The sequence below is a fragment of the Atractosteus spatula genome, chromosome 16 (genome assembly GCF_055471065.1).
Source record: "Atractosteus spatula isolate fAtrSpa1 chromosome 16, fAtrSpa1.hap1, whole genome shotgun sequence".
NCBI lineage: Eukaryota > Metazoa > Chordata > Actinopteri > Semionotiformes > Lepisosteidae > Atractosteus > Atractosteus spatula.
The window spans coordinates 5807440-5835035 of NC_142721.1; the positions used below are offsets into that span (position 1 = coordinate 5807440).

At 38.2% G+C, this 27596-nt stretch overlaps 1 protein-coding gene across 1 annotated transcript in view; it reads right to left on the reverse strand.

The window, feature by feature from the left end:
• Positions 1-26352, reverse strand: part of lrp5 (low density lipoprotein receptor-related protein 5) — a 72036-nt gene extending 45684 nt beyond the window's left edge. The window contains exons 1-5 of the mRNA XM_088935039.1: positions 26189-26352; positions 13726-14119; positions 6752-6949; positions 3673-3869; positions 464-595 (exon numbers count right to left, since the gene is read on the reverse strand). Of these exons, the coding sequence (XP_088791165.1) occupies positions 464-595; positions 3673-3869; positions 6752-6949; positions 13726-14119; positions 26189-26243 (976 nt within the window). The 5' untranslated portion in view covers positions 26244-26352. The remainder of the gene's footprint in view (positions 1-463; positions 596-3672; positions 3870-6751; positions 6950-13725; positions 14120-26188) is intronic.
• Positions 26353-27596: the final 1244 nt, after the last annotated feature.

Below are 27596 nucleotides of genomic sequence, written 5' to 3' on the forward strand. Positions count from 1 at the left end.
TAGAGTCCCAAGAAATTTTAAAAAGCCAGACAAACACATGTAACTGACATGACACTTGAAGAGTGAATTATACTTAAAAAAGAAACTTGTTTGCAGTATGGCGAGAAATTAAGAAATGCAATCAAAACAGAAAACCAAAGGCACAACTTCACATACAGAGCTGGAAGTGTCTACAAACAAGCTACCCAGCCTTGATACCAGTGCTTTATTCAAGGAATGATGAGATCCACTGATGAATTAGTTACTAAATAGCAAACAAGCTAGGTGTGCTGAAAAATTTCATCTCTTTTGCAAACTTCCTTGGGTACTTATGAAGTGACTCTGAGAATCACTTCATTGCAAACAGTGCCATTGCTTTATTCTTTTCTAGATGCTGCCATTACGAAATCCTCAACCCACGAGTGGTGCAAATCTTTTCCCATAAACGTTTTTATTCACAGACTGTTGAGAGGTTGACTGATACCTGGTTTGCAGGTTTTGCCGTCTTCTTGAAGTTGAACGCCCGTGGGACAGGCACAACTGTAGAAAGGCTCCTCTGGCGACAGGAGACACAGGTGAGTACAGCCTCCATTGTTATGGACGCAGGGGGTAGGAACTGCAGGTGAAAGAACAGCGAATATTACTTATATTCTTAATTTTTCATCCAAGGCCCATAGATGGAGATACAAATAATTTTATCAAGTCCTAGGATATGTGGAAAAATCATGCAAAATTCAAACAAAACTAAAATCCAGGTGTCTGTAAATACATGAACTCCCTGCGCTGTATCTATTGAGATGAAATAGCCCTGCTTTTAGGCAATTTTGTTAAGTCCAGTCAAGTCGCAGCTAACCAGGCTTAAAGATATGGTCTTCAAATTAATTTTAACTGAAAATACTAAGCACAGGAGTTGCTGGAGAAGATTAAACTTGAAAACAGTGATTTATTACGTCCTTTGCCTGAAAATAAAACCAGTCTATTTTCTCTTTTGAATGATGTGCACATCGTTCTTTTTTTACCTTCACTCATGACAGATTTAAAGGAATTCTTGAAAAAGGAGCTTAGCTACACAAAAAATGATCCAAGAACATGGAAGGCATTTGAGAGACTGCCAATAAGGTATTATCATTTCCTCATGTGCCACATTTTTTATTCCCACTTGTTCAGAAACTTTGCCAACTTAAGCAGCGCATTCAATAAGACTCACCAATGGGGGCAGAAAGTTATGGCGTCTTTTGAAATTAAAAATATACCTTTTGCTTCTGTTAGCTTTCCCAGTATTGTTTTTTTTGGCAATTTTTTGACAACTTTTCTGGGCTGCTCAAAGGAAAATACATCCAATAAAAATAAAAATTAATTGTAAAATGTCCTCATCACCTGGCAGTTTTAACAAGAAATCATGATGCTTATTGCCTAGTTCCATTACATGCATGTGGAAAACATGTGAATTTTATTCTTCCTTCCCCAAATCGGAAACATTCAAAAATACACATAAAACATGAGAAAAACCTTTTTTATTACTACATTGCATTAGCACAAAAACAAGATAATATTTGAAACTCTTAAAAGAATGTCTTTCAGGGATTATTTTCTACAAAAGAAACTTTTGCTCCGCTACATCTTTAAAGGTGCACATCTACCTACTCTTCTGCAGGTGTTACACGACCCCAAGTGTCTAGGGGTAAAGGGGTGTAACATTTAGGACAGTTTTTGGATGCAGGTGGGTTCTGGTGAACAAAGTATGAAAAAAGTTTAAAAAAATCATTTTCCAATGTAATACAGCATCGGAAATTGAGTTAAAATACATTCAAGAATGTGAGCAGGAAAAAAAAGACCTTTGGAGACCAATTATTTCTAGTCGGAATTAAAGAGTTGGCTCTTGAAATCAGGGCTCACAGTGTGGGTATTTACGTTGTACACACATTTGAAAGCCTAGAACTAAACTGCCAGCTTCCATTCACCTGAGGCCCATACTGTTCTGCTGTGGAACTCTCACAGTCTCCTGAAAACAGCTGATCTTTGACTCAAACATTTAACTAGCCCCTGTATCAACAAGCACGTGGAGAGGAATCATGACCCCCCTGTGAAAGAGGCTCCATGCCACTCTCCCATGGCGATAGCGACACACGGCAACACTGACATTTACACTATGCCAAGACAGACTGATTGTCATTACATCTGACTTCTAACAGGGTTTCCAAAAAACGAGAAAAGGAACACAGAACAAACTTCTTTTAATTGCATGTACATCTTATTTATCTGTAAAGGAAAGCTCCCAAGATGCTATTGCCTCCAGAGTTTAAACTGAGTGAACAAGGTCGTATTGTTTTTGTTCTGATTTATGATGTCTGTTGGAACCTGTCCTTCAGCTTGTGCAAGGAAAAAAAGGAGGTGACTATAAAAATTAGTGCAACTGCTTTCTTTTCCAGTAGTTATTTCTCTGTTTGAGACTGTTGGGTTTCAAATTTGATTGAAAAAAAAGGCAAAACAGAACATAACAGAAATTACAAGCTGTGCCAGGTATTAGGCCATCAGCAAGTTGCGTTACAGGACTGAAACGGAAAGATCCCTGTTATTGCATTTTCAGAATGGAGAATGTCTCACAATACATGTATCCCCTCAGATTTGTTTTATCTATCCATGTTTTTATAAATGATGTTGTTCTTCATTCCAGCAAAGAAAAGACTACTTGAAGTTTTTCATCCACAAGTCCCTTTTTCGACTTTAGAAACCAGTATTGCAAAATAAACAAATCTTTGTGCCATTACTTCTGTTTTGCTTTAAGTTTTTTTAAATTAAAATAAAAAATAGCTTTTTAACTTAAAAATAAGAATGCTGTTTGCTATGGAGTCATTTCTTAAACATAATATCTATAAGAAATTTTGCTGTGTTGAGAAAAAAAACCTACACAAAATGTTCACCTACATATCTGAATGGGCTTAAAACTAACAATCACTTGGATTGAAGCTTTCAGATTTGATTTATAAGCTATCTCAAAGCATTAAGTATTAACAGTGTTTAAAGGAACTTCCTCCAATGATCATTCCCCACAAACAATTTGTCCCAGCTGCTGACAGCTCAGTGTCCTCGGGATTAATGGCACCTGAGACCCAGATAAACTTAATGAGAAAACAAGCAAAACAGAGAAGAATAGGAATGTTTCATTCACTGACTCAATACGGCACACGTAATCATTACCCTTGTGCTCAGGGCTACGGAAAAGGGTTCAAACTATTTTCCGTTCAGAGCATTCACTGGGGGGTTCGTTGCCTTCGCTCAATTTTTCACCAATTTTTATTCTGATACTGCTTCATGGGAGTGGGGATGCGAACAGTGTACCCAGTGTGCATCTGCTACAAAAACCTTGCACGGTCCACGTGAAAACACTCTCACTACAGCTTTCCAGTGAATTTCTAAATTGTGGGTTTGAAAATGCGTTCCACTCTCCCATAACAAAAATCCATTTAAACATCCAGAATTTACTTCTCTTAAAAGCAAGGTCATTTAATTATTACTAAAGTATCAAGGAAAACTTTATATTTTTAATAGCCAACAGATTATTTTATAGCGTGCATAAACACATACAGTATAAATACACCAGACACAGATATATACATATGAAGTCTGTATTTACATATTTACAGATGCAGATAGGTATCTAAACTAGGTTTATTCAAAGAAGAGTAAACTTACTGTTTGGCTGTCTCTCTTGGCCAAGCACCTGGATATCCATGGGAGAATAAATGCTATTCAGTATTTCCCTTCTCCTCTCTCCTGTGTTCTTGTTACAGGCATGGATGGAGCGTGTCTGCCAGTCTGTCCAGTACAGAGTTTCCCCGGACAGAGTGAGAGCAAAGGGGTGGGTCAGGGTGCCTTCAACAACCGTTTGCCTGTTCATGAGAAAATAAAATAAGACTTTAAGCTCAGGAACATTACAAAGACTCAGGGATGTAAGGAAATTAAGTATAAGGGCGTTCAGGAAGGAAAACTAGAGACCTTGTTTTTGCACAGTGGATTAAGAGATTTCAGAACCAGCAATGTAGTTGAAGCAGACTCCATGGGATGCTTAAAGAAGCGTATGCCGAAAATGTGGATCATGAAACCACTAGCAAGCCAGAAGAGAAAGAGAGGGGCCGAACAGCCCCCTGTCTTTGGCAGCCTTTCTTGGTTCTAAAGGGGTTTGACGATCCATCTTCTTTTCACATGACTTAAAAAGCATGATTTCTAAGCATCACTCACCTCTCTACTGACAGAAAGAAAGGCTCAACTAAACTGTCAAAATAATAAAATAAGACTAAAACGACCACTGAAAAATGTTTTGTTTTTTTCAGTATGATGTTGGCCTAATGTAGTTCAGAATAAATTGAATACAAAAATATTAGCAACATTTCTTTCACATGTTAATCTACATTAAAGGCGGTTAAGGACTAATTGTCTTATTCCACTTGATTCTGCCAGTTTTTCTTCTATATTGGGGCTGAAATCCATCTCCCAACACTTGATAGGAAACCAAAGTTCAAAAACACAGCAAAGAGAATACCCAGCTAAAGACAAGCAGGAAATGGGTTAATTTAAGTAATAAAAAATAAAGGAATAGCTTTGATATCACATTAAAGCCATAACTACCAGAAACAGAGAAAGCACACGTGTCAATAAGAATACAAAAGGGGTGTTATTACACAGGAAACTCAGGTAAGGAACCTGTTCCTTAAGAAAACAGTAAAAACTTCAACACGCATTACCATTACACAGAAAACAAATTCAGAACACTTCTGCTCCATCAAATGATTGGTTACACATCCTCATAATACGAACATCCTCCAGGAGTGAGAAATGCTACAGAAAATGACAAATGTAGCTAAGGTTCTGCTTAGATCATTAAAAGTATCTGTGGCATGTATAAGATTAAGCCCCGCTCTCAAACATGTACAGCTTCTTTCCAGAGGGAAATTAAACAAATCAGGCTGTCAATGACCTTGGAGCCATGTCTGTTTCAGTCATTAGCAGGGAAGAGTTTCCTCTTGCTGACAGTACAGCTGTCGTTAATAACTGGGGAAGCAGCTCACAGGATTGAGTCTGGTCACAGAGCTACTGAACACATTTGCGGGCTGACAAAATCCTAAAAAGGAGAACACAGGGGCCAAATACAGGAAAGCACAATCTTTAAAAAAATCTTACTTTGGTAACAGACAAAAGTTCTTTGGAAGCATGAAACTGGTTTTTGTAATTGGATCAGGGGCGGATCAAAAAGAAACATGACAGTGTAAGAGGTCCTATCTGGAAAGAGTTAAATCCTTTCAATCAGCAGTCTACTTTTCCACGGGTTTCACATTAACAATGTATAAATAGCTTTTGGGAATGCCTTCCAACATCTACAAGGCTGTCACCATACACTAGAGAAGTAAAACCTTTAATAATGAATTTAATGCTTTTTTATATCAATGACTCAGTTCTATGAACTATGAACTAGAACTACATAGTGGTTAACAACTTGGAAAACGCTTTACAAATGTTTTACAGTAAAAGTAATTCTATGCTTACGTTATTTTTTCTGTTAAAAATAACTTGTTTTCAGATGTTGAGTGTTAATTTGATAAATGAAATCGTGCAGGACATTTAAACTCTTCAGTATAAGGTTTAATCTTCGGTTTTCTGACAGCACAGCAAGTATTCCCATTCTTGCATAGGGTCAGGGGCAACAAAAGGAAGCAAGGAAAGTATACTGTGGCAGAGTTAAAGAGAAGACATTTACGAGATATTGTGCAAAGCACCAAGTCACATCTGTTTGCTGTACACCATGATCCTGTCTTTGGGTATTTAACTTAGTCCAGTAGTGCAGAAGTCTGAAAAAAATTAATTATATCCAGATCTCATGGCCATTTGTGGTCTTGCATACTTGGTTGCTGAACATGATTTTTAACACAGTAGACAATGTAAGTTACAGCGGAGATTTACATTGCCAAAAATGAAGCTATTGTCTCTGGTAACAATTAGGCCTTCAGATCTTTTCAATGAGACTATGCATTTTTGCAGTTACCACGTTTTGGAGTAGTTGTATTGGATATTGGACATGTAAAAAAAATATATAGCCACCCTATCTGAAAATATCTTTGCCATGAACAAAGTTTTTAATTCTAAAAATGGTCAAAAGCACTTGATTGGAGCGATATGAGGAAAGCTCATATCTAGCAAACTCAAATCTTGCAAATTTTGTTTTTCTTAAACGAATGAAGTCACGGTCTACAATTATTAAACCTCACCATGAATAAAAGGCTTTTTTTTTCTCCACCGCAGTGCACAATGTTTCCTTCCCACTACCCAATACCTCTGGCATTCCTAGTGCTGTATCTGAAGGGTGGATGCCTTTGGTGGCTTGGTTTGTTTTTTTCTGAAGTCCGTCCTTGACCTGTGCACACTGAAAACCACTCAATCAGCTCTCTCTGCTCCTTGCAGAAAAACAGCAGACTGGCAGGGCTGCCCTGGCGTGACCAGTGCTCTAGGGGGGTGGAATCTGAGAGGAGGACTCAACTTGTTTCTAGCACCTGCTTCAAAGACCTGTTTTCTAATTTGGGTTTGTCGCAGGTCTTTGAGCTTGGCTTGGAGAGCTATAAGTACCATTCTGCCTCGGCTGGATTGGTCTGAAGTTTTGTTTCAAAAGCCTGAGAAGTTTGTTGCCACAATCATTTTACTGTGTCTGAAAAGCGGGAGGAAGCTCACCACAAGAAAAGTGAGAAACCGAGGCCTCGAGCCCTCAAATGCACGAGACACTCACCGATTGGATCCATTCAGGTTAGCTCTGTGGATGAAGCTGAGCTTCGCATCGGCCCAGTAGAGCTTCTGCTCCTCAAGGTCAATGGTCAGTCCGTTGGGCCAGTAGATATCGGAGTCCACAATGACTTCCCTGCTGCTGCCATCCATCCCTGCCCTCTCGATCCGAGGCTCCTCTCCCCAGTCTGTCCAGTACATGTACCTGAGGGAGGCAAACAGGATGCCAGGATTTAACCCCCACTGCAGTGCAGGGAAGTCACAGAATTCATTTAATCGTGCCCAGAAGAATCCATCACAATAGAGCACAATTATCTAACTTCCTTCTGACTTGTGGAGAGGCAGACCATTGTCTTGTGGTTCTCTGCATAAATAAAGATGTTTAGGAGCAATGCTCCCCTTTGGTATTCGGTATCACACCAAGCATTGTCTGTATCAGCTAAAGATGGTCTCCATAGAAAGTCACAGACAAGCAAAGAAATAATCAAAATTTCTTTAATATTCTGTTAGTACTGAAAATGACCTACAAAAATCATACTAACCTGTTTAACTGTGTCAAAGAAAATTCAATTTGTCAAACAGAAACACGTTATATTAGTATTTGAGGATTTTTTTTTATTTCAGGGCCCAATCTCTTTTCCATTAATTTGAATTATACAGAAAAAGGATTTACACATTACCAGTAATATGAGGAGTCTGAATGACCCTATAAATGATAACTATTCAAAACTATTTAGAGCTTGCCAAGGTATACTGAAGTTAGAACTGTATGGATAAGATAGAAAACTCCAAAAAGGCCTTTTTAGAGTTTTAAAGTTATTCTTTTTTAATTCAAAGCCTTTTTAAAGAAGAAATAAAAGAAAGCAATAATACCAGTATAACAATTAAGGAGCTCTTTAATAGAAAGGAAAACACAGAGGACTTCAGCCGCCTCTATGGAAATGAAATAGACTACAATTGTCTTCTCCCCTACAAGTCTTCTAAAACAGTGCTAGTCCTAACTATGGAATGACAGCTGTTTTGAAAAATGGAATAAATCAAGGAATGAAAAACCCACCCTGTCAGCTAGACTAAACATGTAGTACAATATCAAAAGCAAAATAGTTAAAAAGCAGGGCTTATCAGACAGGCTTGTCTCACTTCAAACACTCTTTCCCACTTAATACTTACACACTAAAAACACCACATTGATAAATAATGGCTATTGAATTTGATAGAAATCTATAAACTTGACTGATTACCATTTGCTTCCTTTATTTCTGAAACAGCAGCAGCCATTGTTACAATACAGAGAAATTATTGGAAATTAAATCAGGTGAAAATTTCTACATAAGGCAACACGAACAAAGTACAGTATAGGTAAGACCAGAATAGCACTGGAGGTAATAATTGGTTTTCTTTGTTTTTTGAAAACCTGTGATCACATTTTGACATCAGAGAGCAAGGGAAAAGAACAAGGAAGGGTCAAACAGTTTTACAGTCAGGTGATTTAAGACATACCAGGCCCATACGTGAACACATACTGTATATCCACACACTGTCATTTTTCATAAGGAGATATGGTTTCCAAAAGATACTACCAAGATTTCTAAAATGAAAAACTGGGGCTTTATGCTACAGTACAAATGATTGACTGTGCAGGCATTTATAGAATTCTTGTTCACTGTAAATTTATCAGTTAGAATTCTAGTGTTTATGACAGAAAATTTCAAAACCAGAGGAGAATCAAGAGGTTTTCCACCGGTGAGCCTGCCCTGTCTTCCATGCATATTATTTGTGCCACTTTGACTTAAGCTCCTAACGCTAGCATTTGTAGGATTACGTCCAATGACTTTCCAGACAGACTATTTTGCTAAAATATCATCACATAATTTGCTCCAGCTTCACATTTCGTTTACTAAGATTCTTTGATCCAATAAATGATTGCTTGCATCTGCAGAGCTATAAACAATTAACAAAGAGCAGAGATTGTGCTAAACACTTGTGAGTGTGACAGTGAGAGGAGCTGAAACAGTCAAACTTTTTGCTCCTATTTTACTGCAGGGTGCAGAATTCTTTACCAACCAATTACTGATTTATTGTGCTAATGCTTCTATCCAAATTGACATACATTTGCACACATTTATACAGCTGTGCATTTTACTAGAGCATTTCCTTGAGTGTAGCATCTTGTTCAAGGATACAGCAGCAGTATCTTTCTACAGCTTTCTAGCTGCAAGTCCAAAATGCAACCACTGCTCCACACTGGAGGAAGACATTGAAATAAAGCTGTATATTTCACAGTCAAATTGATGCTTACTTTTTTCAGTTTGTCATGAGTACTAGTTTGCTAATAGTCATTATCTAATGGACCAGCATTTCTCCACTGCAGTTCTGCCCCACAGAATCAAAGCAGAAGTAGGACATGGGTGTGTGCAAGTGTTACACAGCCTCTTCAATCTTGATTGATTAATTGACATAATAGTAAACCAATTAAGAGACAACAAAAAGCAAACAAAAACACTGAAGACAACACTATGGTTCAATCCTTAATCTTAATTAGCATAATTGACAGTGACTATATTGGCACTCAATAGAGACACTCAATTAAATTTAACAGTGGATATGCACTGATTGATTAGACCTTCAAATACTGAACTATGACTGCTTCACAAATGGATATGCACCCTTTGCTTGGCTGCAGATTTGATTAAGCACCCAGATTATTATAACATGGTATTTTCAAACACAGCACGTATATATTAACAAACAACCTTAGGTGCTACAGTTGCTAATGTAAGTGACTCGTTTCCAAGAGATTACAAATCCAGGAGGTCAGTACAGCAATCCTTGATTCACAGTTCACCTGTAGTTGCTGCAAGCCACTATAATGTTTTTGAAAGAATTATCTGAAAGATCACTTATGTTTAACTTTCAAAGTTGTTTATTTACAATATTTTAACACTACTGTTTGTGTTATACTAACTATACATCCCCAGTTAAGAGTTGTATTAGAATGCAAGACGTAGCTCAACTGCACAATCTAGGCCTGTCAAACACTATGTGTTCCTTTGTCCAACAAGGCTTAAAATTAAAACAAATTTCCTTAGACTAAAATAAAGCAGACTTTTGGAAGAGCCTTTTGATCTGTAAAGTATGATGTACTGACACAATCAGTTACTTATACACATGCTTATTCAACCTGCCATAGGTGTTTATTGAGAATGAACACTTAAACCTGTTCAGAAATGAGACTTAATATTTTGGTCTTGGTGCCTAATTCAACAGAACATTCATCTTAATTAACACCTTCAAAATGCTCCATTTTGAGCTCAGTCAAATGTACAAGCACAACACCTCTTGGTTATGCCATGAAGAAAGGCTGTTTGATCAGGTCTTTGCTAGTATCTTAATGGGGATAAAGAAAAGTGCTGTCTGCCCTCCGATAGGCTGTAAAAGGTGGCTATCAGTTAAACTGGCTCCATCACAGGAGAGCAAGGCACTAGGTAAGCCCTGAAATCAACTGTTAAAAGTAAAGATCTGTGACAACGACAACAACACTCGCACTATCGGCGTGGAAGAAAGGCCTACTTCCGGATCGTGCCATGAAAACTGTATGGATCTGTATGACGGTGGAACTGTCCATACGGTCGCCATGAGTCAATACTGACTTGACGGCACTCAACCACCACCACCATCCAATTCAGAGTCGCAGGGAAGCCTCAGCCTATCCCGGCACACAACAGGTGCGAGGCAGGATACATCCGGAATGGGACTCCGATCTTCGCAGGGTTGACACAATAAACATACTCTCAAAAAATGGGAAAAAAAACATCAATGACTCACATCTCCACAGACTTTTATACAGATGCAGAGATACTCACATTGTACCTTAAGCTAGGAATCTGTCCAACTTGCGAGGAGATTTGTGTATTCAACAAACTTAAGAGAGATGCTACATCGTAGACGTGGTAGTCCACCAGAGACTCCATCTACTGAGCTGCACTGACAGATATAAATAATACTTATAAGTATAAGACTAAATGTTCAGTCAAAGGTCTGAGTATTCAAAGTAGCCTATAAACATTATGCTGCATTGCTGGCTGCAGTCTATAAGATAAAGGACCAGACTGGAAATAAAAGATTCTAAATTAACACCCGATTGTCTAAAGAAGAGTTAAAAAACTAACAGGATGCAGTGGTCCGTACGTGTATTATGTGCTTTGCATTCTCCAAACTAAACAAAGCGCTCAAGTCTGCTCTTGTTGTTTTGTTTTCTTAACTATGTTTGCTCACACCACACCTAGGTTATTGCGAATGCTCACAACCAACTTGAAAGAGAAATAGAGCTTGGGAGGTCTCTGATGTGATGCTGCGGATTTTCAGGTGGAGGAAGTATTTGGAAGGCTAGTGTATGTCTTTGATTTCTAAAGGAAAAACAGTAGTAGGACCTATAGGGTATAAGTGGCATGATGCCATGCATTTTGTTGTTATTAAATTACATTTAAACCACCAATAATAACTCAATACAGCCGATTTCATTCGAATCTCACTCTGCCAACTGAATTACTGAAATGCTGTAATCAGGTTTTCAGTGGAGACTGCTGAGACACTTGCAGATGGATTTGTGACATTGCATTAAGGCAGCAAACAAAAAACACACTACAAAGTCTAGCAAAACTGCTCCAGGTTAGACAAGGGGAAAGATAACTAAAAATTAACCCCAGCTGCATGGCAATTTTAAAGAAACTTAAATCAGTATCACTTAAAAAGCTGGCTGACTTTCTTATCTGTATCCTAGAAATGTTAGAACCAAGAAAACTGGAAAAAAGACTAAACATTTAGTATTGTATATTGTGAGGTGGAGTCATTTAGATCAGGGATAGGCTACCCCTACCCCCCACACCTCAAAGGCCCATTCTCACTCTACTGCTGGTTTTAATTGCTTTATTACACTAATTATTTGCATTCAAAGGCAGATTACCTTTTTCTTAAGTGCTAATCAGTTGTTAATGGAAACAACCTGCAGGAATGCGGCCCTGGTGGGCAGGAGCTGTCTGACTCTGGTGACTCAGGGAATCCTGTGAGAACTGTGGGAGTGGGGACAGAGACTGGATTGCTTTGGACGACAATTTGTGAAATACTCAAGCCAGTCAGGTGACTACCTGTTGCAGAGCATGTACGAGATAATGTATGTGAGTAGCAAAGAAACTGTCACATCAATCACCCGGAGGAGATACTAGTATGGTTTATGATGTGTATGTGTTTACTATTTTTGTCTGTTTAGAGCAGTGGTTCTTATTCCTGGTCCTGGTGACCCACACACCCGCTGATTTTCATTCAGGCTAGCGTGCGCCATCTTACTGTCTAACATCACAGTGTGGATCTGTGGACGGAACTGGTTCCCTGCTGATTGGCCTGAGGTGGCCACATGGCACAGCTACTGGGCCATATTATCATATTTGCAATCCCAAGTTTGGAAGAAGAAGGTCCATCCCTCCATTTTCAGACCACTTCTTTCAATTCAGGTTTGCAGGGGAGCTGGAGCCTATCCCAGCAAGCAATGAGCACAAAGCAGGGTACACCCTGGACGGGATGCTAGACCATCACAAGGCTCACACAGACACAAATCTGCGCAAACTCACACCAGGGCCAGTTTTCCCAGGAGCCAATGAACTTACCGGTATGTTTTTGGACTGTGGGAGGAAACCTACGTGAACACAGGGAGAACATTAAACACCACTATTCCTGAGTTCAGCACCTCAGGAACTGAACCCAGGGCCCCAAGGCAGTAATGTTAACCACTGCACCACCATGCTGCCCTGGAAGAAAAATAATCACATAGAATTCCATTTTACTCCTACATCTACTGATATTTGCACAAAACTGAACAAAATATTTTTTTTCTATTCCTCTTTATAATTCATTCACTGTAGTATAGGGTGCTACTGTATTATATATTATATTGTTTCTGGCACATAATGTTACCCTGGCCTATTACTGGCTCATAAAAAATGTTTTTAATTTTCACTGCAAACTACAGGTCAATATTTCTACATGAATGAGTTAATACATGGTCAGAATGAACTGTTCACCACTTTTTCTAAAGGATAGCTTTACTAAGTTATTTATGAAGGATTGCTTTATTTTCCTTTGGCCTGTGTTTGTGTGCATGTTAAAGCAATTGACAAGTGGCTTGAAAAAAACAATCTGCTTTCACAGAAGATTCGCCATGATGTCTGAGAACTGAAAGTGTAAAAGTCAGAAGTATGCTGATTTTTTATGTTTGTCTTGGCACTGTGCTGCACAAATGTATGCGGCTCTATTGGCCAGGCTGTAACTTTCTCTCTCTTGCCACAGTATTGTTCATAAATCTGAACACACACACTGAAGCAAGAAATAACTACAGGAGGAAATGCATTTTCACTAGGGAGCAGACATTAAATTACTTACATTCAAAATCCATAAGCCCCTGTAATCCCCAAATTAAAATTTATCATCAGATCAGCAAAAAAACAAGTCAATGGCAGACAACGGTGCTTGGAAATTTAAGTGTTAGATTTCTACAACAAAGTGCTTCTGGTTTCTAAAAGAAAATGCCAAGCAAACCAATAAGAAAATACTGTTACTTACAGGTAGAGGTTACCAAATCATAAATCTCACATTACATAAGTACATGCTTTTTTGAAAAGCACCATTAGTGTCAGTATAAGGAAGCCTATTTTTTGCAATTCATTGTGGGGAAAAAAATTATGAGTCCGCAAGGAGAGTTAAGCTTCATGGTTGATTAAATTTAACTTGATTTTGTTAGAAGTATGTGCAGACCTATAAAACGTTTTACCATTTTTCTAATTAGGTTATAAAAAAACACCACAAGTTGTCACACTAGCATCTACACACAGCATGTACCCTCACAGACATGTCAGCCCCAGCTTTGTGGCGTGGCAGACCCTGAACCGCTGTCACAAGACAGTAATGATATTTGCAGTAGGAAATATTTACCCGTGAGCCGGATCAAGAGCAATGGCCCTGGGCTGGTCCAGGTTTTGCCAGAAGAGCACCTTCCTCGATGTACCATTAAGGTTGGCCACTTCGATGCGGTTGGTCTCCGAGTCGGTCCAGTACAGCTTCTTCCCCAGCCAGTCGCAGGCCAGGCCATCAGGGGAGTCCAGCCCGGACACGATGACGCTCTGCACATTCCCTGACTGGTTGTAGTAGGTCTGCTTGATGGCCTCTTCGCTGACATCCGTCCAGAAGATCAAGCCCTCGGAGAACAGGAAGTCCACAGCAGCTGCGTCCTCCAGGCCACTGACCACCACAGTAGACTCCGGCCTGCCCAGTCCGGCGTCCACCAGCCTGACGTCCCTTCGATTGGCAAACAGCAGCAGAGGAGACCCTGAGGAAAATGCGAGACGAAAGCAGATGATGTACAGGGTGAGGAAGGCTGATGATGCATTAACTTCACTTAAAGAAGCCATTTAATTAACTTCAAACTGCATTTATCACTAACAGCCCAGGGTTTTGCCAGAAATTGCCTTTGAGGTCGTTTGCAGTGGAACCCTGTTCAAGAAAAGGCTTACATGAAAGACTTTACTTTGAGTTCGAGTACTTTGAGTTCTTTACTTTGGGTTCTCACAATTAAAAGGAAATTCAATTGGGGTTTCATGGAAACGGCATAAGCAAACTGTTCAGGTGTGCATTTGATGGGACAATCGTTTAAAAAAATGCAGCATTTTGTGTGCACTGCAGACTATACGCTTATCTAAATATCAAACGTATCCAGAACAGGGTCAAATCAAATTCTCCATGAGTTTGTGAATAAATCCGAGCTGGTGGTATTCTGCTCTTTCACATTAATATATTCATATTCAAGAGTATAACATCTATGATATATTCTCCAGGCGAGTGAGGATTCCTCACTGGGCTGATGTCATCTATAGGAAAGCTGCAGTCAGGCACAAAGTCGTCACCATGACTGTGGTGAGGAAGCTGTGGTTTCCGTAGTGCTTGGGTGCTATACAGTGGTGTACCAGCATACCAGTAAACTATGTACCATGACATTCTCAGCAAGCAGTTGTCTTTTCTCTCAGCTTTATGCATTTCATCCCATTCCCCATCTGAATGGGAGACAAAAGGCTTTTGGAAAGTCCTCTCCACACAGTGACGTAAGCATTGGCAGAGCTTTTATCTGTATTTTTTGTTGTTGAAACCTTTACAGAAATTCACAATTGTTGACATTTACCTGAAAAAAGATATAAACACTAAGTCCTTCAGAAGTCTTTCATAGCTATATAAGTTATGATTTCCATACAGACTGAAGACACGTCTGCACAAATTGCACACAGTCTGGGCGCAGTCAATGAAGGAAAAAATGTAACCCCCAAAGCACATCTAAATTGTTTTTGGGACGGTGTTTGAATATTAAGACAGATACACAATTTTTATCACAAGCCCTGCCCTGTCAGATAGAGGGAGTATGTACAAGTTGAAGCCCTGAGCAATTTCTGCATACAACAGACAATACTAATCCTGAGGACTTCCTTTCTTGACAAAGCAGAAACCAAACAAACCGCAATTTACAGCTTTTCTTTGCCCCATAGAAAGACAACCGGTAGTCAGTCTAGTTCAGAATAAAAGGACTCCGGGGTGATTGAACTGAGCCAAGTTACAAATAAACTGCAAAGATCAAATGCTGCCCTGGTCTATCCCAACTCACCCTTACAGCAGTGCATTTCACCTACCAGTTAAATGGAAAAGGACTAGGAGTATAAACATATGTACAGGTAAGCATTAACAGTTTTACTTTTCCGAAGGTGACGATGGTCCAGAATTTTATGACCAGCAAAATCCTAATTGCATCAACTGCAGCATCAGTAGCTATGTCCTAACTTTTCAAAGGCAGGCTAATGGCAACAAATCAATGTGAATCAGACTGCAGTTACACACTGGACTTCACTACCTGCCCACAGCTTCAACATGTCAGCCTCACAGACTTCGGGACTATTACAGAACTATCTGAGAGACTGAGTGAATAGCTTGCTTTGCTGTGCTCCAGACCTTGATAACAGCAATTTGCACTTTATCGGAAATTCCTGAAGCAAGATAATAACATTACAAATTTCACTTAATAACTGGTCCAATATACCATAGAAAGTATGGGAAGAGGAAAGAACTGTTTACAGTAGAAATAATAATACTCAAAGAACATAAATTTACCTGGAATATTAGAGCTAAAGACAACAAAATCTAAAATTAGAATTCCTAGATCTCAAACAAGAACCGACACGCATTTAAATCCAATAAATCAAGCACTGAGACACGTGAATGCATTAAAAAATATTTTCTTTACTTCAGCATGCTTTAGTTTTATTTGCACAGCTAAAAATGCAATGTTTTACAAATACAATTTCAATAGAAATAGAAACTTCAATTTTATATGATGTCAAAACAAGGATTTTCTGTACAGGTTGACTGCAGCAATGACACCTTAGCAACACACACCCAAAATACTTGTTGTGTTAGTCTTTGGATATTCTTCACAGAGGCAGAGCAACATGAAAGCCAGACAAAAGCCAGACCAGAAGGGAGATCTTCATAAACAGGGGATTAGAGGAACTCAGCCTTGTCACTCCTAACAGAGCTTTTCATTCTCAAACAAGAATACCTAAAATGATATATGTATTGTACTTTGAGGCCAACTAAAACTTATTGCCAACTTTGATCATTAAAAATCAGAGAAATAACTAAATCCTGCAGAATTTCTGTTTTTTAAAAATGTTTTAGGCGATTGAATGTAAAACAATACAGACTATTTAGAAAGGTCAAGAAGACCTAGTATGTGCTTAAGAAATTGCTCCTGGTAATAATTAGGATTAGACTAGGATCTCTGTTAAATTGTTCACTTCTAATTTAGCTTGTGGTAACTGAGGACAATACTAACTGAACTGACAAACCAAAGGCTTTGTGGCTTTCTGTGAGACATCTTCATGGGTGTTCTTTAAGGGTGACCAACAGAAACTCACCGTAAAGCATCAAGGAGGTGCTGGTTAGGGCAAGCTCACTGCCGCCACTAAAGTGTATATTTACACCACCGTGAATAACAACTCCAGTAGTCAGCAGGATCGTTACTACAACACAAGGGCACAAACACAGAGAGGAAGGAGCCTTCTTTTTGAACCAGTGGGATTATATGAGAAAACGGAATTGTATCAGCCTAGGACTTCACATCAAGAAGAGTAACGCCTTCGTTCCTGAAAATAAATCAAAATAATTTTCCCAAATGAAGGACCCAAGCCAAATTATAAATCTTTTATGCCCTAAAAAACCTGAAAACCTAATTCTAAACCTAAACCTAGACCAGTATCCTGGTATAACCACTTTGAACACAACTAAAGGAACATTCATAAGATAAGACTAATCGTCAGCATGCAGAAATCAGCCCTGGAAAGGCCACTGCTTTTCACAGCAGTTTTCTCTCATACACATTTCACAGCTTTTTCTCAGACTTTTCTCACTTCCTAATGCTACCTAATTAATGTCATCATTATTCACATCTGTTATTGTTTCCGACTTATTTGCAGAACTATTCCAGCAAAAAAAGGCTTCTTAAATATCTTACTAGGCCTGCATAGTGGAAACATAATGGAAGTGTATATTATCCCTCTCTGGCAAAGCTTCTTATTAGTAAACCTTTGTGCATGTTGTAATGATAATTTACACATCTCTCAGCTCAGAAACTCAGAAGAGGAGCTTCTTAAATACCAGAGACGATTTTCAAAAACCCTTCTATTTTTAATATCATTTTCACACACGTGAAAGACTAACCAAAGACAGAAAAAGAGCTCATGGGTTAAAAGAACTAAATTTAAACTCTTTTGCATGCTTCCTACTCCTCTCAGATGAATCCAAGTGGCTTTTGGTTTTATTTTTCTAGTAGGTATAACCTGTTTAGGCTGAATGATGACACTTGCTTGTTCAGCAGCATGAAAGGAACTGTCAAAAATGAGGTTCTCAATACAGAAATGTATAAGAGTGATCGGAGATGGCACAGAGCAGAACCTGTGGGTTGTTCAGAGCTGATACCAAATGCTGAGGTTTTTGCAATAGCTGGACACAGGAGAATCCCCTTGCTTCCTCAGAAAGGATACGAGATAATGAAACTTGCAGCCTTTAAGTCTCAGCCATTTTGTTCCTTTGTGCTTTTAAGCACGCTTCACTTGATCTCTTGAAAAAGAATTGATACTTTGCCTAAACATGTCCTATTTTTCCCCCTTGGAAATGGAAAGAAACATTATGAGACAAGAGTCCAGAAAGTCACCTGAATAGTAGGCTACAAAAGGACGTCAAATCATTTCAAGAAAGAGGATTCTCCAACGACAGTGTAATCCAAAGCGCTGTATTCTGATGTCATTTAGTTAACACTCTTCATGGTTTTTAAACCTCAAAACCGGGAGCAGATACTCTGATACCCAGAAACAAACAACAATCCTGGCAAAATATTTTTAAAACACAGGTTATGACAGGTTATTTTTTAATAACAGAAGTTGGCTGTTCAGTTTTTAGAAGTATTTAAAAGCCACATACTCTCTAATGCCTCCTCAGCCATGTTTTATCACATCGATAGACAGTCACCTAGGGAGACCTGTTGACCTTTCACGTTACACCCTACCCTATTCCAGCTTTTCCAGTCTCCTCAGGCCGAGGACACCTGGATCAGCTATGCTCTGTCATTGTGCTGTGGAACACAAAGGAACAGCTGATGATGAGTCTGAGCTTGTCACTCCGATCAACAGCGCACCATGGGGGAGGGCACTGGGAGAAGGGGCGTTGAAAGGTCTGGGGGCACAGGAAATGAATTGAAAGGCAGCTTTGCAAACAAGGATGTTTTTATCCAGTTGAAGCAGTATCGCTGTTTTCCTTTGCTTTTAAAACCTCCACCACCTTCCTAAGGCTTAGGCCTCACTCTGTGTTGGTGCACGTGATGTCTGGATGCACTTGTGAGGCAAGGTGTGAGAAGGCACAGCCTGAGGGGACCTCTTACAGATGTTGTCCATCACTGTCTGGGAAGAAATAAAATAACTGTTTTCCACCAACTGTGCTGCAATAAAGAAACCGCCTTTTGAAGTTTGCGCCACTCAACCATCTTCCACTTGTCCCAAACGCAATTTGATAGGAAACCGGTGTTAGTTTGCTAGCTTAAAAAAACTGCTCCCTGTGATAACATTTGAGTGCAAAGTTCTCCTTAAGCCTGCTCCACTGCCATTTGTTTTCTAAGTCAAACAACAGCTTCCATTAACAACCACCCTGTAGAACTTAGTACACAGACAACCAGAGAGACAGCAACCTCTTGCTTTTAGAGGTGAAAGTCCTAAATAACCAGAGTTCTACTTTTAAAGGGAAAAATAAAACATTTCCAGTTTCACAATATACCTTTTTTTTTACATTTTCTGAAACATATATGTGTGTGAGCATCACAGTGGCACAGAGATAAAAAGATAACTGGAGAATTATAAGACCAACCGTGGATATTAAGATATTGCACCTGGGTGAATTTTAACCACACTTGCAAAAGTCCAGAAGACTACTGTATCTGTTTCATTTTTAAAAGAGGACTTCTGTCTCGATGAGCATATTACCTTGGTGCAATTTTCCGCAACATGAATTTATAAGTAGAAAAGTTCATATCACACTATTCATTTTCCTTATATTACAACCTTTTAGCCTAGTTTTCAATGATGAATGGATGAACACAGCATACATATATGGTCACATACAGGGCCTTGCAAAAATATTCAGACCTGTGGACAGTTTTAACATTTTATTGCTTTCAACATTGCAATTACGACATTTTGAAGTAGCAATTAATATGTATTATATATGCAACCAATTTCACGCATTCAAATTGAAAACAAAGAGAAAGAAGTAGATAATTACAGCAATATGAAAGAAAAATGGAAAGGTAATTACATAAAAAACCCTTTGCTTTGGCAAACCAGAATGTGTTTAGGTACACAAACCTACCTTAACTAGCTACAGAATTAGTGAAGTGGCCTCAGTCTGTTTGCAACAATAGTGGTTCTCATGATTTCAGATGAAAAAAACCCTGTCTCTGTGTGGTTCTGTGCTCAAATTGAGATTACTCAAAATGTCTTGTTGCTGTAAATTCTAAAAAAGGTGCTTCCCAATAAATATTGTGCTCAGATGTCTGAATACTTATGCAATCATCATATTTCAGTTTTGTCTCTTTATATTTTGGGAGATTTACTGTAGCTTTAAAGTCTTCTGTTTGAGCAATCAGGTTTTATATAAATGCTGAGATTAATTTCACAACACAGGACACCAGAGAAAGGGTCGGAATATTTTTGCAAGGAACTAGATCAGGAATATGGATCAGACTCAACCTTTCGAGGATACTTAAAAAGTGGAATAAACCACACTTGGCTACTATTAATTATTCTGGCAGGATAATTTTTGATGCCAAAACCTGTACAGTACTGAAGTAATACATAAAAGTTTGATTTATTTGGTTATATATTTACATTTAAGAGCTCAAAACACTCCTTAAAGCCAAACTAAGAAATTCAGAATGTTATAAATAATTCAAACTTTTCAAGAACAAAAAAATCTGCACTTTTTTTTAACATTTTGCTAGATTTTTATAACAATATAAATGCACAATTTTGTATTTCTGACCCAGGGTATGTATCAGATGCATCTAATTAAAAAAGTCTAAATCAGACATAAATCAGGCAAGACTGAAAACAATTCTATTTTATTTGTCTTTATTTAAACTACGTTTTCAATGCTATCACAAGCAGAAAACATCATTACATTCTTTCCTCAACTTGCTTATTAATACTGTCTTGAGCTTGTAACAGGTGACCAGGCAGGTAGGAAAGACACCATTTAAATCATTCTCACAAAAAAGCAAATGTGTTCTGTAACAGTCTAATTACTTTTATGTACCTGATTGAGGACAGGTGTGAAAATCAAAACTTGATTGAGGTTGATTTTAATTAAAAACCTCTTCTAATTTCTTAAGAGCCTTAATAATTAACTAAAGGTTAATAAGCCTACTAACGGCCAGTTCTCAAAAACCATAATTTTGCAAAAGTTCACAAAACAACACAAGAGACAGCACTTATGTTTTTTATGAACTTTTGCGAACTTATGATTTTTGAAGGGACTGTAGAATCTTTTTGGGTGGCAGCACCAAATGACTGAACTGTAAATTAAGAACTTTATTCCACATTAAGTAATGATAACTTCTTCTGGAACAAAACATGCATTTAAAATGCTTCTGGAACGGAAGCCAAAGGATGTGCTTATTTTCCCTGTTGTGCCGCACCACCCTGAAGAGTGGTGGCAATTGGGATTGATATTTTGCAGTGGTCAGGATAGCTGGAAGGTAAAAGAGTGAGGTCCTGCTGAATTAGGCCCTGAGCAAGCTACTGAACTCAGATTGTTCCCAGATTTGTACTGAAGTGGCAAATAGTCACACAAACAACCAGGAAACAAAATCCCATTTTGAATCTTTTCTCCACACTGGTGAAACAACCCAAGTACCTTTCTTAACACAATAAAACAAAAATTCACTGTCTGAAAAAAATAAAAACAGTTACCATAAAATCAAAACAGCTACTGTCTGCATTCTGGGGAAAGAAAACTCTTGCTTTAATGCAGCGGAGATGAGCTTTGTGTATTCAACCCAAAGCCTTTTACTGCTCACCCATTCAGATGTCAGTATCCAAAGCTAATCAAGAACTTTAATTCCCACATTTACATAATGGGAATTGGAATGACTTCTCCAGACAAATGTTCAGGCAAATTTCCATTAACATTAGAATTTAGCTGAGAAGGTGTGGACTTGCTGATTTTAATTTCCATGCGATTCCAGCACGCACCTTTTTTTTTCTATCATTTAGATCTGAAAAAAAGACTGATCACATTTAATAAAAGACCATGTAGTCTAGTGTTAATGCCAGGAAGCTTGACAAAAGACTAAACAAATCCCTGCAATTTTTTTTTATTACTGCACTGACAAGCAGCAAATTAGTGTTTTAAGTAAGATGGCAGAAAAAAACTAATGTCCTGGAATGTTTGTAACAAACAACTTGCTACTTGCTACTGCCTATTAAAACTATAAATAAGTTAAATACTTCCTTTTGGTCTTTTCCCACTGTCTGAGAAGCTTAGGTCAAATTGTATTCGGTGTGAAGTAGACTAAAGAGGAGTATCCAAGTCCTCCTTCTCAGATAAAAAATGCTTTGTTACTCACGGTCATTCCAAATGGCACTGTACACTTAGGATAGAAAAAAACCCTTAAATGATTAATGCAGCTGGCAAATCACATGGATAAAGTCATTGTCTGACACAGGTCATTTGATAGACACTTTCTCTCAGAAGGTCACTGACACAGGGTGTTGACACAAACGTTTGGATCAGAGGTTTATAAAAGTAAAAAAAAAAGTCTTTCCCTGAATGTTAATTTCAAGAAACGTCATATCACCCTTTTCCTCAGTACAAAAACACACTGAAAATCTAGACACCATAACATTAGGTGCCACTTTTTCTTTCAAGATCTAGACTGCAGCTCACCTACTGTATTAACAGCAGGGATATCCACAGTGCTGCTGGTCCTTTGATAAAGCATTGTGTGAGTGTGTCTGGTAACATGTCCAAACCTGAGCGTTAATTAAGAGCAGTTTGGAGTGCTTTAAACAAAGCCTTGGTGCTCAATGTTGATTTCTGTAGTAAAAAGGGGAAATAATGTGTAAAGCACCACTATAAATCACTGATGTACTGACATAAATTTGCCTGCTCTAGTACCTTTTCCGAATGATTCAAACCAATGAACATTTCTTGTACAGAACCATTCTGTAATCCTGCTTGAGGCATTTTTAAATCTGTTTATTTATTCTGTAATTTCTTACACTTACACAATTCACATGCAGCACATTCCCTTCTTTGAACCTGGTAACTGAACAAATTTTCAGGGCACATCAAGGCAAAGGGCTTTAGTAAAATGCCTTATTATAACACAAGCAGGGAGCAAGCCAGCACAGTTTTCAAATGTTATTAAGATGCTTAAAAGCATTATTTTAAATTCTAAAAAGTGGTCTATTTATTGCAAACCTGAATGTACTGATGAAGCAGGAAAAAACGCCAATAAATCAATAAATCATATTAAAAACTATGAGATAATCTTTTTCCTTTTCATTTCTAGGGCACTTTGCTGCCATACCTTAAATATATCTGATCATACTAAATTTTCCCCAAAAGCAAAACTGTTCTTTTTCCCCAAAGCAAATAAAAAAAATATTTAAAATATATATCCATTAAGTTTTAAACTGACATGGTGCTGAAATAAAAATGACACATACAACACCCATGTATGTCCAAAAATAATACAGTATATAATAATAATATATTTCTTGCAATCCAAAACCAATGTTTTTATTCTTAGGCTAGTAAAAGGTTAAGTCTCTTTAACGGGTGATTACTATGCAATATTCCACATCTCGCATTGTGGAGGTACATTAGATATTTTAGAAAATGATCATTATTAACCTACTTGGTAGGCGCCCTTTTGTATGGATATTTTCAGTTGAAATGCATATAGTAAATAGAGAAAATAGAGAAAAATGCTTGCTTGATGTAAATGTCAATGTAAAAAAGACAAATGGATCCCACACAATATAGACTAAATGTACCCTATCCAATGGCGTGTTTTGTAAATTTGGTTTCCAACGTGCTGTAACTAACCAGGTGCAAAGGTTTAGTTTAAGTATTTGCGACCTTAAAGGCAGCTGACGTTCAATTAATCTCTATCCCAATGCGTTGATTAGATAAAGGGTAACTCTGGGACATTCCTATTCTTTGCACGTAAATGACAACTATTTGAAACTTAACTTTCACTTTTTAAAGAGTTGTGTGAAAGGGATGGGACTAGCTTCGTTTATCAAGCAAGGTTATTCACAAAGGCATTGGAGGAAATACCTTTGTTTTGTTAAAGTATACTTATCTGTCATCTCTGCCTTATCAAACACCCATCCTTATTAGCAAGATGATGAAATCATGTAACTCATTCGAGATACAGTACACAGTTCCCGAACTTACCAACAAATCGGTAATTAAAATGTTCTGAATGTGAAAACCTATTAAAAACTATTTATCTTTTCTCAATATAGGTTTAGAAACTAAAATCGACTCGTTGTCGCAGCGACTTTTAATATGTTTGTCTAATATAAAGTACTGTGATGTAAAAAAAATAAAGAACTGTGCTTTGACAATCGATTGTGGTGTACAACATCTTACATACGTTTCATGTCCCTTATTTTAATTTGTGAGGGTACCTAGACGCAGCCACAAAGAAGGCCCATGTTAATTTTTCTTTCGCAGACAAGACTACCAGTTTCGTATCCAATTCAGTATTCAGCCCGCTGGATACCACACCATGAGGAAGAGAGCGAAGTCAGTGAGGGCTGTGGCGAGTTGAATTAGGCGTGATTTGTCAGAATTCAAAGAAGTGACACAAAGTAGATTTATCTATCACTTCAAAGCTGTCAAAGCACCAAGGGGATTTTCAACTTTTTATTTCTTGCTTTGACACCCAAGTTCCACCCCTCTTTTACGAAAGTCGCTTTATATATTTAAGAACAAAAACAAAGTACTGGTCAGAAAGGAGTGAATTTTTCACAGGAGTGAAAAAGGTGCGAAACGCAAATGCGAGGAAAAAAACACCCTCATTTAATATTAATTATTATTAGTACGGAACAAAAATAAAAAACCCTTTGGAAATCTGAGCTGTGTTAAACAATAGATCGTCTTGCATGGTAGCGATCTGCTTTGTATAGTCAATTTAGTTTAAGAAGATTTAGTTTTGTGTTGTTCAGAAATGTAACTGGAGGCCCTATTACTCACCAAATAACACCAAATCTCTTTTATTTGCTTTCTGTCTCCAGTTCTCACTTCAAACCCCCTCCTAAATTACTCCGACTATCAGTTTACAACAGCTCAAACATGTCTTAAGACGTCCGCTTTGTCATCATTTAACCGGATGAAACTCCTGTTAGACTAACTTTAATTTCAAACAAATTAATGGAAAATATTCGTGGTGCCCATCAAAAAAAAAAGAAAGTAAATCGTCTGAATGTCAAGTTTTTAAGAGCGTTTTAGAAAGAGCGTCAATAAATGAATTCCTTATTTACTTTAAGCTATTAATTTTTAAAAAATCGATTCTTTAAGGTGCTCAGTATGAAAATACACCAGGGATGTCGTTTAGGACAAATCGCGTGTGTTATGTCACACTGCGGAATTCTGCAGAAAAGCAGTTTTTTGTTTTGACATACATTTGTTAAAAATAATTCCATCAGAAAAGAATGACTACAATAGTATGAATTTTGTGATTCAAATGTCACGGCCACCCTGCAGACCGGACATTCAAACTAAAAAAGACCTTTCAGCGGGGGACTGAACTACTTTCATGACTTTATTCACAAGTTTACATGTATGTCTTTATTTCTTCTGCTTATATGCTGAAGTCCTATGCATAAAAAAAAACACGAGAGCACGCCTTTTATTTTTTTTTCGAAATGAACAGCACTTCCATTTAACAGGTAAACTCCGAAGAAAACACAAACGATGTTTATAAGCACACAATCCTAAACAAACAAAAACGTTTCCTGGACATTTCGTTATTTGCTCTGTAGTGCATCTGTGAACTTTAATCCCAAACATTACGGCAAAACCAAGAGTTGAAACTTCTCTTTTCTGCTTGCTGGGATGATATTCTTTTAACAGATGCTTCCCGCATCAACAAGTTACCCACGGCGCTCCGCTGTTACAACAATCAAAACAATTTCGACGATGATACATTTAGACCTCGGACTCACGACAGACTACCAGGAAGGCAGAAGAAGAAGATTTTTTTTTCTCTCGCAGCAGATGTTTCTGAAGTCAAAGGGATCTAAACTTCGTGTGACACCCGACACCGACAATCAATCGTAGCGCACCGAGGCCTCGGGGGAAGGGAGGAAAAAATGTTTTTCTTTTTCTTCACTACCACTATGTTACACTTTTGTGCAAAAACGCAGTCGCTGCCGTGTGTTTTACCGACCGTGTCTTAGACCAGCAGGCTCTTCTTAAGAGGGGAAATCTCAACCTCTGAAGAACCCGAGCCAAGATAAAGTCTCGCAATTGAGAAAGACAGCAGACTCCAGCGCTTACTCTTAATTTACAGCACACACTGAAAACATGGTCCCTTATATTACACCCCGAAACCGTATCCATCATATGAAGAGGTTTTATTCCGTTGCAACCTACCACGTTTTCCCTTATATAGTTAAAACTATATGTACAATCCTTATATGAATCCGGGAGCCATACTGGTTCCTTACTCTTAACAGCCACAATGTTCTCATTTCATCAGCTTCGGGATCTTAAAAACAAAGTCATACAAACTCACCATCAAGTACGCAGAACAGACTGTAAAGCAGTAACCCGGCTAGAAAAGCCCCCATCGCAAGTGCTCGCGGCGCTACGTTTCGTTACTCCGGCTCCATACTTTGAAAGAACTTGTGCAAAGAAGAAAAGTTTGTATCCGAGAGAGTGTTTCGGTGCTCACTTTGTGAGAAGCTCAGCGCCAGCCTGCAAGGATCAGAGGAGAGCTGCACGGCGACTGACAGCGGAAACCGGATGACGTCACTGGGCAAACTCGACTGCAGTCCAGCTACTGCATCAAGAGCTCGTCTCTCTCAATGACTCCTCCACAACAGGAATACACACCTCGAGCAGTTTGAGATACCGTTTAAGTTCAGGTGATCTGTTAACTAATCTAGCCTGCTTTTAAGTTTCTGTACTGCGTTTTTATGTCCTTCGCTATACATTGAATGTTTTTTTTTTGTTCACACTGGTAGCTGGTTCCATTCCTCAGTTGTGCGAAGCTGTATCATTTAATATCATCTAAATCTGTATAATATAAGATATATTTTCATTTTTCTTCACAGAACCTGATAGCGCCCACCGCAATTCTTTGTGGCCTCTGCTATGTATTTGAGAATGTACCCGTGGAGCTGACGAGCAAAGAATTACATTACAGCTCACTCTGCGTGAAGTTTTTCAAACAATTAAAAAGGCACATTAATTTAATTCATGTAAATAATGTTATGTTTTAGAAGAATTCTGTAATTAAAAACAAAAACAATTGTTGTATGCTGTAGATTGTAGAATGTAGTCAGGTTTATTTCAGACAATTACAAAAAGTGAAAAGGTTCCTCATCGATACCTTTAACTTTAAAAATTCATTGCGGCAGTTTTATTAAAGCCTAAGTTTTAGACGAACTGTGGCAGCCCGTGGAAAGAGACGGAAACTAGGTGTCGCTCGAAGTTAGAAAAGAGCTTTGACCTCTACATTAAAATCTGTTTTTCCCTTTCAATCTGTTACTCGATTCTAAGAATAGATGCCGATTGAAATTTCTTTTAATCACATTTATCTGCGCCAATGTCCACGAATTCTTTGTTGATTTAATGCTCTGGACTGATTTTGTGTAGCTATTATGCTATTGTGTAGCTGGCCACGTCTAACCTCCAAGTACTTACTCATGCAAGTCTGAATGTAAGGTGATTGTATTACACGGTACCTTCCCACGTAAAAATATTACAATGGTGAAAACTACATAATGCAGTAAAGCACAATGAGCTCTAGTAGTACACCACCGATCAGCGTGAGCTCAAGGGTGTCCTATAACAAAAGATCGATACCTCCAATAAGACCATTCATTTATGTCTCATGATGATGATATTTCTTCAGTGGAAGAGCCAGCTGTGGCTTTTATGCATTAGAGTCATTTATTTTTATATTTTCAAGGAAGACC